Genomic DNA, 18,304 nt, shown 5'->3' on the forward strand with positions numbered 1-18,304 from the left:
ACTGTTATTTTCAATGACTACTTATTTTTGTCCAGCTTTAACATCAGTATCGATATCGGTTATCGGCTACATGAGTTTTAAAATATCCGCATATCGGATATCGGCCAAAATCCCAATATCGTGCATCCCTAGACTGAAGGATGTGGCATTAAATGAGCAAAGATAATAAAATAGCAATGTAACTAAAGAACCAAGTCCTACTCCATATATTCTATCAACTAGAAAGAGCTGTAAAGTTGAAAATATGTCAGTTCAGCTCAGATTACACCTCAGGAACAGCTCTCAAATCTGGATTTAAGCAATAGTTATCAAAAAGGTAAAAGAAATAAAATGGTTCAAAATGATATCAAGATTATTGCAAGATAACAAGACAATATTTATCCACAAAAAGCCTAAGAAATCTATCTGAAAATCAGCCTTGTTTAGTCTTTACCACCGACCAGATCAGAGAATAACAGATCTATTTAAGGGATGGATGCTGCTGCTTAAAACTGACCTTTACTTCTGTCTTTTTTTGGACAAAAACACTCTGACATGGCTTACAGGCTGTATTCATGATACAAGATGGAAAGTATTTATTGTATATTTATTGAGAGGTCATCATCACAAGAGACAAAAGCAAAATGTCAAAACAGATTTGATAGATGAACAAAGAAAGGGGGGTGTATTATCATCCAAACTTTCCCCAGTGGGAAATATTTTCTTCTAATAACAAAGAAGGCAAATTCACCCATGTTGTAATTTATACAATGCTCTAAGAACAATGTATCACTGTTTGGCACTTTCCCCTTTTTTCCCTTTTTTATGGTCTTTTTATAGATGTTCACAAACTTCCAATAAACAGGAGATCTTCAACCCTCACACTCAGGATGCGCTGAGTGTTTAAGACGAATGCTCCAGCCCAATGTGTTCTCACAGCAGTATTCAAAAAGCAAGTTTGAGTGTCTAAGATAAATAAATAAAAAAATAAAAGCAAGCTTCCCAACAGGCATAAAGCACTCAGAAAATAGAACAGCTAAAATATAAGAGCAAGCTAACTCAACACGGATCAAAAGCTATTAAAATATATACAGTTTTAAGATAAGACTTAAAAGCAGGAAGCTAAGATGATTGCCTTCCCTCCTTGGCAGCCAAGGGGCAGAGGTGGCTGCTAATCCCATTTATTTAAGCCAGGGAGACACATAAAACATGCAGGTATGTCCCAAAAGCCAAGAGTCTTGCAATTTGTTTGTTTACATTAAAATATTCTCATTTTACAAAGACAAATAGTCATAAAAGCGTTTGAATCTTAAATGTTGTTACGGCCCCTGGCCTTTTAAGACTGTGCAGGCTTGTTTTGTTATGCAGGTTCAGCTGTGACAGAACACCTTCCTTGTTGGCTGCCTGAAGGCTGCAGAAGCTGTGACATCATTGGACCTGCAGAGGATTGTCAAGCCGATCAGATGTTGATGAGGCCAACCTGCACCATATAAAATTGGGGGACAGGACTTCCGGGAAGGCAATGGAGGAGACGGACGCATAATTTTGCTGCTCCACCAGACCCACAATAAATAGCCGACAAGGTAATGAAAAGTGATAAATGAGTACTAAAATAAAAGGAAAGGGCTCAAGAGGACGGAGTTCTAGTCAAAATACGGAGAAGAAAGACATGAAGGCTGGTAGAAAAGACGACGTTATGGCAGGCTCCAAGCAGCTAACGTTAGCTGAAGCTACACCGTTGAAAGCTACAGGAGAAGCTAGCGGGGAAACAGCGATGCTAACGGAGTTACGAAAACTACGGCAGGAAAACACAGACTCATTTCAGGACCTGAAAAGCTCTCTACATCGAGTAGAATCATCCATGGAGGACTTAAAGAAACGAATGGAGGGGCTGGACAGAAGATTGACTCAAGCGGAGGACAGAGTAAGTGCAACGGAAGACCGAAGCATACGGCAGGAGAAGGCGCTGGGATACTTGCTAGAGAGGGAAGCTATCCTCACGACTAAATGTGACGACATGGAAAACAGACTTCGCCGTAATAACATCAGGCTGTATGGCATCCCAGAGGGAGCGGAAAAAGAAGATATGGTGAACTTTGTCACAGACCTTCTGAGCACTTCTCTAGAGTTTCAGGAAGAAGTTGTAATTAAACTAGAAAGAGCACACAGAGCATCAGGTCCGAAACCTAAAGCCGCGGCGCCCCCAAGATCCATTATAGCCCGATTTCTGGACTTTGATGTAAAACAAAAAGTGCTATTACAAGCTTGGAAGCAAAGAAACATAAAGTACCAAGAGCACACAATTTACTTCGACCATGACTACTCACCTGACTTGCAGAAGAAAAGGAAAAAGGTCAGAGAGGTAATAAAGAAGCTTAAAGAAAAGAACATTAAAGCCCAGTCACCATACCCAGCTAAGCTTAAGCTCTTCATGAATGGGGGTACAAAACTCTTTCCCTCACTTCTAGCTGCACACTCTACACTGAAAGATCTTGGCATTGAAACATCCCTGGAGGACAGATGGACAACCCAGGGAAAGAAGGGGAAGAGCCAACAGCTTAACCCTGTTGAGATCAGAGCCATTATCCATGGTGACAACAGAGAGGAGAGAGCCAATGGTCGTGAGTAAGGTCCTCATGTCTACTCTAGAACTGGTTGGAAGGTAAATAAAGACAAAATCTTTTGACGAAGAACACGGAAGACAATGGACAATAATTGTAGAATAAAAGAAAGACTAGAGTGGATTTGCAGGGGAATGTCATTTATCACAAAATATTGACTTAAATATATAGATTTAGGCTATAACATAATCGTTGGTAAATAACCTACAAAACAGTGGGGAAGGGAGAAGGAGGGAAATTGGATGAAGCAAACTTTACAACCATGGCGGTGTGAGGACACTTCGGGGACGTCCTGGAGGACCATCGCCCAGGCACTTCGTGCACAACACCCAGAGAGCTTTGTCTCTCTGCCTAAAGAAGATCAGGGGTGGGGACCCCCTGACTTTGTTTGTATGGTTATGTTTATGTTCACTCCAGTTCAGGGGCAAACCACTGGGGAATTGGAAGTTCACAGTTGTTTTTCATGTTTAGGAAAACTGTTTTGTTTCTTTAATGTTCTGTGTCTCTCAGCAAACAATGTTTTCTATGTTGCTATGGCTTTTGACATTACACTGATGATAGTTATTAAGCCCAGTTACAGGGAAGAGACAATAGTCAATTAGGTATGTTTATAGGGAAGGAAAAAAAGAGGAAGAGAAGAAAAAAAAAGGGAAAGAAAAAAAAAAAAAAAGACCTTAAGCAATAAAAATGGATACATTAACAGTTATCACGTATAATATAAATGGAGTAAACAATCCAATAAAGAGAAATAAAATTTTGACCCAGTTAAAAAGGCTGAAATGTTCAATTGCAATGCTTCAGGAGACCCACCTTAATGAGACGGAACATAAAAAACTTAGAAGGGCATGGGTAGGGCAGGTTTACAGCGCTTCATGCGAGGGGGGTAGGCGGAGAGGAGTTGCCATCTTATGCCATAAGTCACTGGGCTTCGTTGTAGAGAACACGTATGAAGACAAAAAGGGACGCTACATTTTGGCTGTAGGTACAATTAGAGGAGTGAGAATATCCCTCCTAAACATTTACGCGCCTAATGAAGATGATCCTGGCTTCTTCAAGGAAATTTCAGCTCTTTTGTCAGCAAAAGCTGATGGATTTATACTAACTGGAGGGGATTTTAATTGTGTGATGAACCACAAATTGGATAACTACCCACATGAACAGAGACCAGTGCCCCAGAAGGCAAAAATTCTGCCTAGTTTGATTGAAGAACTGGGGCTAGTGGATATATGGCGTCAAAGCCACCCCAAGGGGCGTGATTACACCTTTTATTCAAAGGTCCATGGAAGCTACTCCAGAAAAGATCTCTTTTTTGTCTCAAAGAGGGATGCACATAAAGTTACAAATTGCCATATTGAACCAATAACAATATCAGATCACAGTCCAGTAGTGATGACAATAAATTTAGAGAATAATACACAACCTAAACAGTGGAGAATGAATGTTTCACTTCTAAATGATCCAGAAATAGTTCAAAGAATTAAAAGAGACTGGACTGAGTATATGAAACACAATGACAATGGGGAAGTATCAGTGTCAACTCTTTGGGAAGCTGGAAAAGCTGTGCTGAGGGGTAGGTTGATTTCCTTGTCATCCCAAATAAAAAGAGAACGCGATAAAAAAAGAGTGGAGTTAGAAAATCGTATACGACAATTGGAGGAGGAACATAAAAAGACTAATGATGAAACTACTTTAAAATCTCTTGGCGAACACAGACAATCACTGGATGTTTTGTTGACGCACAAAGCAGAGGGGGCATTACGGTTTGCTAATCAAAAGTATTATGAATCAGGAAATAGGGCCAGTAGGTTACTAGCATTTCAGCTGCGCAAGAAACAGGCAGATCGAACAGTGGAAAAGATAATGAATCCTCTCACAAAGAAAATTCTGTCTCAGCCTAAAGACATTGCAGAAGCTTTTTCAGCTTACTATGAGACACTTTATGACTCAGAGGAAATAGACAGTGAAATAGACAAGATTAAGAATTTGATGGGTGAAATTCAGTTACCAAAATTAACTGAAAATGATGCCAAAGAGATGAGAGATCCAATCACAAAACAAGAAATTGAGGTGGTCATAAAAAATTTAAAGAACAACAAAGTGCCAGGAGTCGATGGATTCCCGGCGGAATTTTATAAGCATTTTAAAACTGAGGTCACCCCCTTATTACAAAGAGTATTTAATTATGCCCTCACGAATAAGGACCCCCCAAAGCAATGGTCAGAAGCAATAATATCCATAATTCCCAAAGAGGGCAAGGACCCCATAAACTGCTCGTCCTACAGGCCAATAAGTTTGCTCTGCTGTGATTTAAAAATTTTAACTACAATACTGGCAAACCGAGTTCAAAAATGTATCCACACAATAATTAAGCCGGATCAAACAGGGTTTATAACGGGACGTTTAGGGATAAATAATATTAGGAGAACCTTGAATGTGATCTCTGTGGCGAGACAGAAACAGGATCCTTCAATGCTTCTCAGCCTTGATGCCGAGAAGGCATTTGATAGGGTGGACTGGCAGTACCTGAAACACAATCTGGCAAAAATGGGATTTCATAGAGACTTTATCAATTGGATTAGTGTGCTATATTCTGGACCCACATCCATAGTACGGGTGAATGGATACTCCTCAAAGAAATTTGGTTTAAAAAGAGGAACTAGGCAGGGATGTCCTCTTTCACCTCTACTATTTGCTATCAGCATTGAGCCCCTGGCAGAAAGAATACGGATAGACCCTAGAATTCATGGAGTAACAGCAGGTGGAGTCACTCATAAAATCTCACCATATGCTGATTACATTATTTTGTATATCTCTAATCCTCTGTGCTCAATCCCTAGACTTATGACTAGTTTAAAAGACTTTGGAGAAATCTCCGGCTATAAAGTTAATGAAACCAAGTCAGAAGCTATGATGTTAGTGGGAAAATGGCCTACAGATTTAGATAAAGAGGTCACCTTCAATTGGTCCAAGAGGGGATTCAAGTATTTGGGTGTGACGATTACACCACAAACCTCACAACTATTTAATGGAAATTTTAGTAGCTTAATCACACAAATAAAATCAGACCTGTCTAGATGGGAGATTCTCCCTCTGTCCTTTTTGGGCAGAATAGAAACAGTGAGAATGAATATACTCCCACGATTAATGTATCTATTTCAGGCACTTCCTATTTGGATACCTGCCTCCACTTTTAAAATTTTAGATAAAATTATTAATAACTTTATTTGGCAAAGGAGGAAAGCAAGAATCAGACAGAAGTTACTGTTAAGCCCAAGAAGAAAAGGTGGCCTTGGTTTGCCTAATTTGAAATTGTACTACTGGGCAGCACAACTTAGCGCGGTGGTCCAGTGGCTTGTGCAGGATGAGGAGACGAACTGGATTGGTCTGGAGAACAATGCTTGCCCACTGGTACCTCTTGAAGCGATGCCATTTATGGAGGGAAAAAATTGGAAGGATTTAAAAATTGAAAATGAGTGGATTAACTGTACATACAGAGTCTGGTCTCTAGTGAGGAAGAAAATAGGAGCACCTTTAACTATATCACGCATGATAAAAATAGCCAAGATTACTGACTTCTTTCCAAACAAGCTAGATACGGGTTATCAGAGATGGGCTCAGAAAGGATTAATAAGAATTAATCAGTTATTCAGTGGAGAAAATATTAAGACCTTTAAGCAATTACAGGACAAATATGGATTATGCTCAAAAGATTTCTATAAGTATTTACAATTAAGAGATTATTTTCTATCACATAAAGAATGGCCTAAATTGAAACAAAATACTTCACCTTTGGAAATATTTTTGATAAAATGTGTGGAGGAAAATAATAAGAGGAAGATCATATCTAATCTATATAAACATTTACAAATGCATTTCTCTGACAGCTCTATAGACATAAAACAAAAGTGGGAACTTGAAATGAACATTGTTATTGAAGATGAGGAGTGGGAGGAGATTTGTGAGAAAGGTTTTAAGATCACCCACAGTCCAAATTGGAAAGAATTTGACTGGAAATTAAAAATGAGATTCTTCAAAACACCTTTCAGTATTTCAAAATACGACAGAAATGCTACAAAAATGTGTTGGAGGAATTGTAGTCAGATTGGGGATCACACTCACATTTTTTGGGACTGCCCAGTACTGATTCCATTCTGGCAGGGGGTTCAGATAGAAATTAAAAATATACTCAAGTTTACGTTACCACTGAACCCACTGCATTATATACTGGGTTTGACCCCAGGAGATGATATTGGGAAAAAGGAAGTCCAGTTACTACAGATCCTGCTACTAGTAGCAAGAAAAATGATAACTTTGTCTTGGCTCAAGCCTTTGCCTCCCACCCTTCAACAGTGGCAAGACAGATTGAAGAATGTGTATATCATGGAAAAGATAACAGCAAAACTTCATGTAAAAATTGACATTTTTTTGAGTGTTTGGACCCCAGCTATTTCCCACTTTGGATGGCCACTTTGATAAAGATGCTAAAACTGCTAATCCCCTTGACATGTCTCTCTCTTTTAATGAAAGACACTGGATATAAACATTTCTCTTTCATGTGAGCCGATGAGAACCTCTAAATGTCAATTGCCAAAATGGACTTAAGTGTTTGCTGAGACCCCCCCCCCCCCGTTTTTGTTTTTGTTTTTGTTTTTTTTTTGTTTTTTGTTTTGGTTTTTGTTTTGTTTTTCTCTATGTAAGTACATGCATAAATATACATATGTATATGTTCTGGATTCCTAATAATCTTAAATAAAGAATGTTCAAAAAACAAAAATTGGGGGACAGCAAGTAGGAAGAGGTTTCGTTAAGCTGTTCCCCCACCTTTGGTGTTTAATAGTGATGGAGAGATGAAGCCTCATGAGGCTTTGAACCGTTTGGCCAAATTGTTTCAACGATCCCCACAGTTCATGAGGCTTCATGTGAACATGTCAACACCTACTGGTGGAAAGCAGAACTACAGTTTGTAATAAAATCTGTGATTATTTTGCATTTTTTCCCCCTTTTAAGTTCCCTTGAAATTATTAATGGTTGGTGTGTATAGTAAAATCTTTTGTAAGTTTTTTTAAGTGTAAAATTTCTTAGAACAATCATTTAAGGTGCACAGTTTTTCTGCCATTTTAGTGAAATAAACTCAAGCAGACAGTGAAAGTGTTTGTGCAAATTGGGCAATGATGAGCAAAATGAAAGGTGTTACTCATTTTTATTCAAACATGATTGTTTTTCCACGTTTTATGGTTTTAATCTGGTTGGAAGTTATGTTCAACCAATCTATTTTTACTCGGGCAAAACAATGCAAATTAGTCTCATCAGCCAAAAAGTTGAATCGCAACTTTTAAAAGTCAAAGACAGGTCTTGAACCATCAACCTCTAGAGTGGGAGTCTGTCTCTAACAGATGACGCCACTTATGCAGATAGCAACTGATAGGAGAAAATACTTCTTAACACCGGCTTTGTCCGGTGGTTTGCTCAAATTTTGATCATTACATTGTTTATTCTAACCAAATTAGCTTTAAGCAACTAGATTGGTTGGAAAAACAACCAATCTATTCTTAGAATCTATCCAAACTTTATCCAGCTGACAGCAGCTCTCCTCCAAACTCCCACATCTTGACTGAACACTGAGAATGTTTAGATGCCTTTCAAAATTCTTGCGCTTTCTGAACCACTTCCCAAAGCGGTCACGTGGTATCACGCTAGCGAGGCCTCGGACGTCATCAATTTTGCCCCCTCCTCTAAATGAATCACGCCTCGACACGCGCTTCGGGGAAAAGCCCCCTCCATTACTCGACACACGCCTCGAAGCCTCGGCTCATCTCATAACATCACTAGTGTTTAAAACTGTTTTGGTCAGTTTGAACTCTTTGCTCTCGCTTGTTCTGTATATTGTTTGAATCGGCTTTAGGTGGACTTTGTACACACTAGAAGCTTGTGTTTGGGAGGTTCTGTGCTCCCTTTGTCTTTTATTTTGGGTTGTTTTGAGTTTACCTTAGACTGACTTGTTTGGACATTTTGTAATTTAATTTGCACTAGGGATGGAACATTTTATGAAAACCGTCCGAACCGTTCGGTTCGACTGTCTCAGTTCGGTTTTCGTGTGTTGCGTTCGGTTCATGCGCTGCTCCTTTTTCTCATAGGCGTTTACACTCCAGAGCAGAAGGTGGCGGTACTGCGACCAAAGCCAACCACCAGTAGTAAACAATAATAAGAAGAAGCGAAGTAGCTTAGCAGAAAAAAATCAGTTGTTGTGGAGAATTGTGTGGGTATGGCGAGTGGGAAAGAACAGGAGTTGGAAGACGCGCCAGCAGCACTTTATAGGTCTGCTGTATGGGACCACTTTGCATTTAGAGTGACCTACGATGACGGCGGAAAGAAAGTTGTTGATAAAAGTGCAACAGTGTGAAAGCATTGTGCAACATGTGTTGTACTATACAAGACATAATAGATTTTCCTAACAATCAACATTTACCGAACTGAAAACCGTGACCACGAAACTGTGAACCGAACCAAACCGTGGTTTTAGTGAACCGTTCCACCCCTAATTTGCACTAACAGTTCTTGAATTTGTTGCCTCTTTTCTTTTGTTTTAATTGAGTTAAGCTGTTTTGTGTTTTGGTTCTGTGAAACCATCTTTTGCAGTAAATCATTTTACATTCCACTTATTTTTCTCTGGATGCATTTTTATGTTCCCTCCCCAAAACCCCTAGACTTGGGGTTCGTAACATAACTGGAGGCTTGTCCGAGATTTGAACCCAGGACCTTAAGCGATAATCATTCCCCTAATGGAATATAATTTGGCTGTACATGAGTTAATGTAAACCTTTTGTTAAATAAAAATCTGAAAGATTATAACCATTATCAAATAAATAAACTTTACATGCTAGTAGACAATACTGGTTTGAGTTACATACATTTTTTTAATATAGTAGATATTATTCATTATCAAAACCATTATAACACATCCCCCTGGGATGTAGACAGGGTTCCTACAGCATAAGGCAAGTTAAATTCAAGACTTTTTAAGACTTTTAATGCCACTTGAAATAAAAATTTAAGACCAAATTCACAAGAAACACAAGATTAAACCTGCTTGCGACAACTTAACCCAAAGGTTTATTTTAACATAAACCACTGCACTAATGTTTCAAATTTTGAAAAGCTTCCCATACAGGAAGAAAGCTAAAAACACACAAATGACAGATATATTTTAACAATTATTTAACTGAATTCACAAACTTTGTTTTAGCAGAGAACAAAACAAATCAGTTTTAAAGCCCCAACATAACCAGTGCTAAGTCTTTTTTGCAGCTATTTTTCTTTGTATCGTTTTCTTAGTATGTTTGATTTGGTCGCATGTGCGACTCCACTGCCTTAATTCCCATCGTTCTGAGCTTGAATGACTTCTTGCATAAATCCACTGAGCCTCATGTATGTTCCCTGGTTTTATCCATGGAGAAAACTCTTGGCTGGAGACAATTTTGGTTATATTTACACTTGCTCATATTTTCCAGACAAAAAGTTAATGGCGCATCTCCCAAATGTCCCGGCCAACAACGCTTTTATTGGTTTTTTTAATAATGAAAAAAATATTGTCAATTTTAACGTTTTATTTAGATTACAAAAATAAATCTCAATAAAAATAATCCTATTTATGATGTTTTAAAAATTAAGACCTACAAAAGACTGATTTAAGACATTTTAATACCAATTAAAGCCTTAATTTTATTTTAAAGAATTCAATGCCTTTTAAGACTTTTTAAGGACCCGCGGGAACCCTGTTAGAGATTGACAGCTATGAGAAACAAAACTTCTGGAAATTCTGTGCTATTTGGCCCTGAAGGGCCGGTCCAAAAACGCAATAGATGGCCACTAAAGTACTTTATAATGCAGTTGGCTTAGCTGTAGTAGAACGTCCAAAACAAAACTTTGTTTTTATTCAGGGGTATTAGACTAAAGAGAAAAGTATTTTCTGAGGCAGAAATTCTTTGTCACTGGTTTGTAGGAGGATATTTTATTAGTTTCAATGTCAATATTTGGGAGGAGCCCAAGTTTAAAGACGAGCTACAATATTTTCTCCTTGATCAATAGTCTTTTCTTCACATTAGTGACTGGATACTGACTTTGCATTCCTGTGGCTCAATGAACATGCAGCGGTTAGACAAAAACTACGTGAATAAAAAACAAATGTAGTTAAAGTATCTAAAACATTCATGGTATTTTCATCTAAATGGAAAACATTACAGCCCCATTTAGTCATTTTTGCGGGGTTTCTTTACAGTTACTTATGTACTGTGCTTTCAAACAAATTCATACATTGTTATGCATTACAGGAAGATTACAGACTGAGGTTGTTTCCCACAGATATTTGGAGATGTATGTTGGAAAAGCAGAGCTTGAAAAACACCTCAGATTCATCTGTCAGTTTGTTTGTTTTTTCAGCATTTGACACTTTATTCATAGAATTTCTTTAGTGTAGCACTTTAAAATGTTTGTTTAATAAAAACTAAAGGACCGGCTGATTTCACTGTGAGTAGACACCTCCCTCCTGATTGCTTTGATGACTTAATATCTTAGCCTATTGAAACAAGGTCATCATTTCATTGCTTTTGGCTCTGGATAATCTTTTGAAGCCCAAATTCCCAGCAGCTCAATTTGTGCAAACAGCTCTGACTTCAAAGGACTTCATGGTCGATATGAAGGTGCACAGAATAGTAAATATTAGCATAGATGTGCGAGACGCATCGATAAAACTTGGGGCATAAAGTGCCTTTCAAAAGTATTCATACCTCATTTGATTTTCCCTCCTTTTGTCCTCTTTCAACAGCAAATCTAAATATATTTCATTGAGATTTTATGTGATAGACTGACATAAACCGGTAGATAAAAGTGAAGTGGAAATAGAACAAAATGACGTGTTGCAGCCTTGTGCAGAAAGGCATTCCAATGGCTTTCTTCAATAATTTCATTCTTCCTGCCCCCCTTATATTTGTCTTCTAGTCTCTGACCTAGGGTTCCAATTATCATGTTTGAGTATCAAACTGATCCACGCCATTTTCCAATAAACAAACCTGCCGTGGAAATCTGTGGCCCCTTAAACGACACGGAGCCGTGCATATGGGCTAAGTACGTTTTGGAGTCAGGAGACAACTGGCGGCACAAATGGTGATTTAGAGAATTAGAAGCCAGACTGGATCCAAATTCCTCTGATATTCAGTTTCACTTCATAAAAAAACTTTAATTGCATATCAAATATATTAGATCTGAAACAGCAGTGTGAAATAGGCCTGCACTGCTCAGTTGTAACTTTAAATAAGAATCTTTTGCCTAAATAAAAAAGGTTTATAAGCAGCTAAGATTCTAAAAGGCGTCCAATATTTTAATTGATTCCTCACCATCACATTCCTCTCCCCGATGGTCAGCAGCGTTTGCACTGATTGCTGCAAATATTTATATGCCGTTGTAAAATAAAATTAAATACATAATCCACACATCAATAGACATTGGAAAACATCTAAATTTTTTAAGCTGATGTTTACAACCTTTTGTTGCTCATAATAAATCTTCTAGGTACTACTGAGTGCAGCTTATCAAGACTTTAAGCTTTTTTATATAAATACAGTTGTCCCCACCACAGGTGTAAAATATAACTGGCAAATAATTATCTTTCTGCCTCAAGTGAGTTTTAAGAACAAGCAAATTTTGTGAAAATATTGGTAGGTTTGAGATATCACAGCCAGTGTTGCTCGCTGCTTTGTATGGAGTTAATTAAACCAGCTGATACATCAGTTATTCATAAAACATCCTTTTGTTTGTCCAACCACTACAGTGGCTAACATTTCTGGTATTTTCTTATAAACATTATCATAATTGTCTTACTGCAAAGGCAAATTATTGCACTTATTTTGAGTTCTTCTCCAAAGAAGATTAATTATGTATCAGAATCTGCTTTTTTTTTATTTTATATTTTTTGGGGGTGTATCAAATGAAAAAGGACTTTTTAGCTAGATGTGAGATTGCAAGACTTTGTTAGATTGACTCTTTTTGCAGTGTAGGTGTTTGAACTAGCACTGGGAAAATATTAATATAATGATGATCTGCCAATGGAATGAGTATTTTATCTCTTAAAATAAGTTAATTAGATATTATGCACTGCACAGGATAATAGAAATATTTGTCTTATTATAATCAAGTCATTCCATTGGAAAAGTGTCTAAATTACCTGCTCAGAACAAGGGAAAACACAAAAGAAAAATGGACTTACTTATATTTAAAGGCATTTATGCAACATTTTTCAGTTAATTAATGTGTTCCATAACGTTTTGGATGATTAAATGAGTCATTTCAGGTCAAACAAAGGTTTTCTCGGCCGCCCTGGTGGTCTGTAGGGGAAATACCGTACTTGCAATTGCAGGAGCCCTCGGCCCGCACCCACAGGCTCAGAAGTCTCGTGCATCGCAAGAGTCGGTCTTGCTTTACGGCGAGAACTGCTACATGGCCCCAGTGAAAGGCATGCTCGTTGCTAGCGCAGTGGCAATATTTGTGCAGTTATCATGTCGGAACCAGCGAGAAAACAGCGAAATTGGAACAAAATAGTCACTTACCGCAGTAGACATGGTAATTCGTTGCGTTCGCCTGTCTGCTAAGCTCAAAACAACCCCGCCTGGCTTGACGGAGAAACCAGGAGAACAGCTGAGCATATTTACGAGCCTTGTTGTAAAATCAACACCGGTTGCATAGTATACCTGATACATGATACCCCTGAGTCAAAAGTATTGATGACTGTCCAAAAGAGGTACAATAACTAAAATAAAGACTATTTTACTTAATCTATTTAATTTGAGCATTTAATATCTATAATTTAATTTTTTCCATCTCAAATAAAAAAACAACATAAATATATGCTTAGAAGTTAGTAAGGAATAAAAATAAATACAAAATGCAATCCTATTATGAACCTGTATTTATACATCTGGAGCTCCTCTGAGTAACTCCCTTATGATCAAGTTTAACTGGATGAAATGGGAACAAAATACAAAACAAAAATTATAGTCAGACTGACTTAATTAGTTTTACTTTGTTTTAATTAAAATACCTGAGCTGCTTTGATGAGCTCTGGTAGCTCAGTGTTAAAAACAGCTGATCCCAGGCAATTTTCTTTTTCTTTTTTTTTTAAACAGGGTTCCTACAGCATAAGGCAAGTTAAATTCAAGACTTTTTAATGCCACTTGAAATAAAAATTTAAGACCAAATTCACAAGAAACACAAGAAAAACCTGCTTGCGACAACTTAACCCAAAGGATTACCTTAACATAAACCACTGCACTAATGTTTCAAATTTTGAAAAGCTTCCCATACAGGAAGAAAGCTAAAAACACACAAATGACAGATATATTTAAACAATTATTTAACTGAATTCACAAACTTTGTTTTAGCAGGGAACAAAACAAATCAGTTTTAAAGCCACAACATAACCAGTGCTAAGTCTTTTTTGCAGCTATTTTTCTTTGTATCGTTTTCTTAGTATGTTTGATTTGGTGATAAGTGGAGGCGTTGCAGAGACAAGGGTGGAACTAAACTGAGAAATACCGCCTGTTTCTCAGTAACTCCATTTTGACGCTTTGTGTTTCGTGCTTCGCATGTGCGACTCCACTGCCTTAATTCCCATCGTTCTGAGCTTGAATTGCTTCTTGCACAAAATCCACTGAGCCTCATGTATGTTCCCTGGTTTTAGCCATGGAGAAAACTCTTGGCTGGAGACAATTTTGGTTACATTTACACTTGCTCATATTTTCCAGACAAAAAGTTAATGGTGCATCTCCCAAATGTCCCGGCCGCAACAACGCTTTTATTGGTTCTGCTATCGGGACGGAACCAAAAATGGCGAGCCACTTTTTTTTTTTTTTTTTGTCAATTTTAACGTTTTATTTAGATTACAAAAATAAATCATAATAAAAATAATCCTATTTATGATTTTTTTTAAATTAAGACCTACGAAAGACTGATTTAAGACATTTTAATAGCAATTAAGGCCTTAGTTTTATTTTGAAGAATTCAATGCCTTTTAAGACTTTTTAGGGACCTGCGGGAACCCTGTTAAAGCTTGTTGGGTCCTCAGAAAGCAAATCAGGTCCCAGCCCCATTTTATTTTACTACCTAAGAAATAAAATATTTTCAGTTAGCCCTTACAATGCACTCGCGGACCACTAGGTGTACGAGTAACCCTGACTGGGAAACACTGCTCCACATAACTCGAGAGAGGAAACACTTCAGAGAAGTTCACACACCGAAAGGGACTGTTTGCACTATTGAAAACATTCTTATCAGCCTGATTCTTTTTTCTTCCAAAGTGTCAAACTCAGTAGATTAAAACAATGAAGGATGTAAAACTGTACCAATATGCAATTTTGGAGTCTCAACACCATTCATTTTAAACCAACTTTATAACTGCCATTTATGTTTCTCTTGTCCTTTTCTCTTTGTTGCTTTACTTTTTGTTTCTCTCTCCCTTCTGTTCTTGAAGAAGGGATTTATTAATGTGAACTGTTTGCATGTCAGTGAAATGACGCAGAGATGATGCAGTTTCATCACTGCTGCCATCTTCCTCGCACCCTGTTTAGGGCATTAAGTTTAAACCTAGCTTTAAACTTTTCCATTTATTTTATCTCGCTTCAGCTACACACTGTAACTGTTGATATAATTATGTATAAGATCCTTAAAGTTTGTTCTTATGATGTATAATGTGTGACATATTACTGTTCCAGAGGGGGTGTAGCACAAGCAGTATAGGTCAACTATCAGGAAGTATTGCTCAAGTTTAACCTTGGATCATTTGACCGCAAGACATAGATGGGAAGTAACGAAGTACAAATACTTCGTTACTGTATTCAAGTAGTTTTTTCTGATATTTTTACTTTATTTTACTACTTATTTTTATGGCGACTTTTTACTTCTACTCCTTACATTTTTACACAAATATCTGTACTTTCTACTCCTTACATTTTAAAAAATTGTCTCGTTACTTTAGTTTTGAATCATTTCAATGGAGTTACCGTTATTATTTTTCACGTCATCAATACCAAATTCAATCTAATTGGATGGGAATCTACGTTGCATTTGACGCATCACTACAAGATGAATCGACAGATTCGGCGGTATTCATTCGCGGCAAATCATTGCAGCTTGGTGGCGGTGGTGTTAGCATAGTAGCATGGACGACGAGATGATTGAAAATGAACACAACGGAGATCTAGTCCTATTGGCAGACATCCATTTAAAATGTAGGCAACGGCCTGAAAAAAGTGGTTTCTACTTTTACTTTTATACTTTAAGTAAATTTACAAGCCTGTACTTTGTTACTTTTACTTGAGTAAAGAAGTTTAATCAGTACTTCCACTTTTACCAGAGTATTTTTTAACACAAGTATCTGTACTTTTACTCAAGTACGGAAAGTGAGTACTTTTGCCATCTCTGCCGCAAGACATTTAAATGCAAATTGACCTGTTCACTGAGGCTGCAAATTGATTTGTATTTCTTGTTTCCTATTCCTTTAGCGCAACCTCAGCTTGTGTAAATAGGGACCCCCCCCTCTGACTTTTAATAAATAGCGAGGAGAAAGCTGAAAACTGGCAGAGTAGGTTGGAGATTTATAAATTCCGCAGTCTCTTACTACTCTCCTCGTGAGTAAAACTAAATTAATTGTCTCTGTACCTTCTTTCTTTCCCTGTATGTATGTATGATGTTTTAGGTGCTTAGACCTGACAGTAACACAGCTCCACAAGTTTAACATTAAGACTAAAGAACATTTTTAACTAGCAGTATTACTGTAAACAAACATGGCTGCAGCTTACTCACACAAAATCAAAAGGGCTGTTGGTGATGAGGAACATCTTCTTCCCATGTGCCGACAGCTTCTTCAACACAGCGTGGCTTTGCTCACCATAGCAAATGTATTTCCCTTGAAAGAGAAGAAAAAAAGAAGGGTCAATAGTACTAATCTATTGTGCTTTCTATCTAAATATCATGACCCCTCAAAGCTGAAACTATGTGTTTGCACCTTCTAAGATAAGGTCTTATCTTTTTTTTTTTTCATAATCTCTATTCAAAGAATGTTACCAATATCTGCCTCCACAGCTCGATACATAATACCCTTGACATGGACATCTCTGATAGCTTCCTGCAAAAAGGAAAAGCAAACAGGACTTAGCTAGAAAGTCAGTGATACACAGTTAGTATTCAGCTCTGACAGCAACTTTACTCTGTAAATAAACAATTGGCTTGGAGCACAAGCGAGCTTATTCCTGAATACGAATGAAATAGGAAGAAAGCAGGAGTTTAGATGCTTCGTTTGTTGCCGTGAGAAAACATGTGAACCGGTGAATCAAACACTTAAACCATCATATTCAAAGACTCTGCAAATCTATTAAAAATTTAAAAGCAAAGAAGGTTTGAAAAACGAAAAGGTCAAAGCTGATTCCTAAATAAAGAGAGATCAAGGAGATCGTCCTTGGGAAGATGAGATGGATTCTTTAAACACAGCACGTGTGGGGGGGGCTTTAAAGGACAGCTTTCCGTCAAAAAAAAATGCTTTGGTGTCACAGAGAACAAACAAGAGCGGCACGACAGCAGGCCTCCAAGGGAGAACTAACAGTGCTGATTTCTCACCGCTGTCCCTGTGAAGCACCAGAGCCACATGGCTGGTGGCAAAACTGCTCGACTAAAATTAGACGCTGCCTTTTCAGAACTAAAATTAAGACCGCTTTTAATGGCTGCAGCATTGCAGCGCACTGCAACATGTAAACACGTCAACACTCATGCACTATTAGTCTTACATAGCTATTTATATCCCTGATTTTTTTTTTCTATTACAAACACAAGCTTTAATGGTAAATTAAATATTTTTTTATAGCACTGGTGCCGTAGGGGATACATAATTTACAAATTTCATAGTTTGCTGCAAGTCTTGCATGGAAAGACATTAAGCCAAAGCTGACCAACATGCACTGTGTTTGTACTGTGTTTAAACTATTGGGGGGATGACTTTAAAACAGTACTTTTTCAGAGGAAGCAAAAGATTGTAAAGAGTTTCACTTTTTGCAACAACCCGAAACAAACAGTGAGATGGCTTTAACCCAAACATAAGGGTTTTGTCTGATCTACAGATCTAAATCCAACAGTCTGTTGCAAACTTCAAACTAAACTTATCTTCACAGGTATGCTTTATCTCCTGTCAGATTTGCTATTTTGCAAGATCAACAGATGAGCAAATTCTTTAGAAACATATCCTCTATCATATGCAGCTGTTAGGCTGAACTGAAATGTACAATTTACCTTAGACCTTAGACTTCTTTATTTGTCATTTTGTATGCACAGATTGCATACAGAACGAAATTGCGTTACATACAGCTTATGAACGTTGCATTGATATTTCAAATGGCACAAGTTATACAAAAATACAAAAAGTGCAGCAGTGAAAGTGTGAACAGTGCAGAGGATAAGAGACAGTGTGCAAGTTGCAGTGGTTCAGTGCAAATAGGCATTTGTGCAAAAAATGCGTTATTGAAAATAGAAATGAGAGGAACAATTTAAAGGGCTAAAAGTTAAACGTTCAGCAGCATTTGATGCCCGATAATGTGCAATAGGTTCAGAGTTCGGTTTGTGGATCAAAGGTTCAACAGTCTGATGGCAGTGGGGAAGAAGCTGTTGCACAA

The 18,304-nt window shown here is 37.6% G+C and overlaps 1 protein-coding gene across 1 annotated transcript in view; it reads right to left on the reverse strand.

The window, feature by feature from the left end:
• Positions 1–18,304, reverse strand: part of nt5dc3 (5'-nucleotidase domain containing 3) — a 54,312-nt gene that overhangs the window by 27,470 nt on the left and 8,538 nt on the right. Inside the window, 2 exon segments of the mRNA XM_038294322.1 lie at positions 16,449–16,551; positions 16,710–16,770. Of these exon segments, the coding sequence (XP_038150250.1) occupies positions 16,449–16,551; positions 16,710–16,770 (164 nt within the window).

Source organism: Cyprinodon tularosa, unplaced genomic scaffold (assembly GCF_016077235.1).
Source record: "Cyprinodon tularosa strain WSP-4 unplaced genomic scaffold, ASM1607723v1 ctg339, whole genome shotgun sequence".
Lineage (NCBI taxonomy): Eukaryota > Metazoa > Chordata > Actinopteri > Cyprinodontiformes > Cyprinodontidae > Cyprinodon > Cyprinodon tularosa.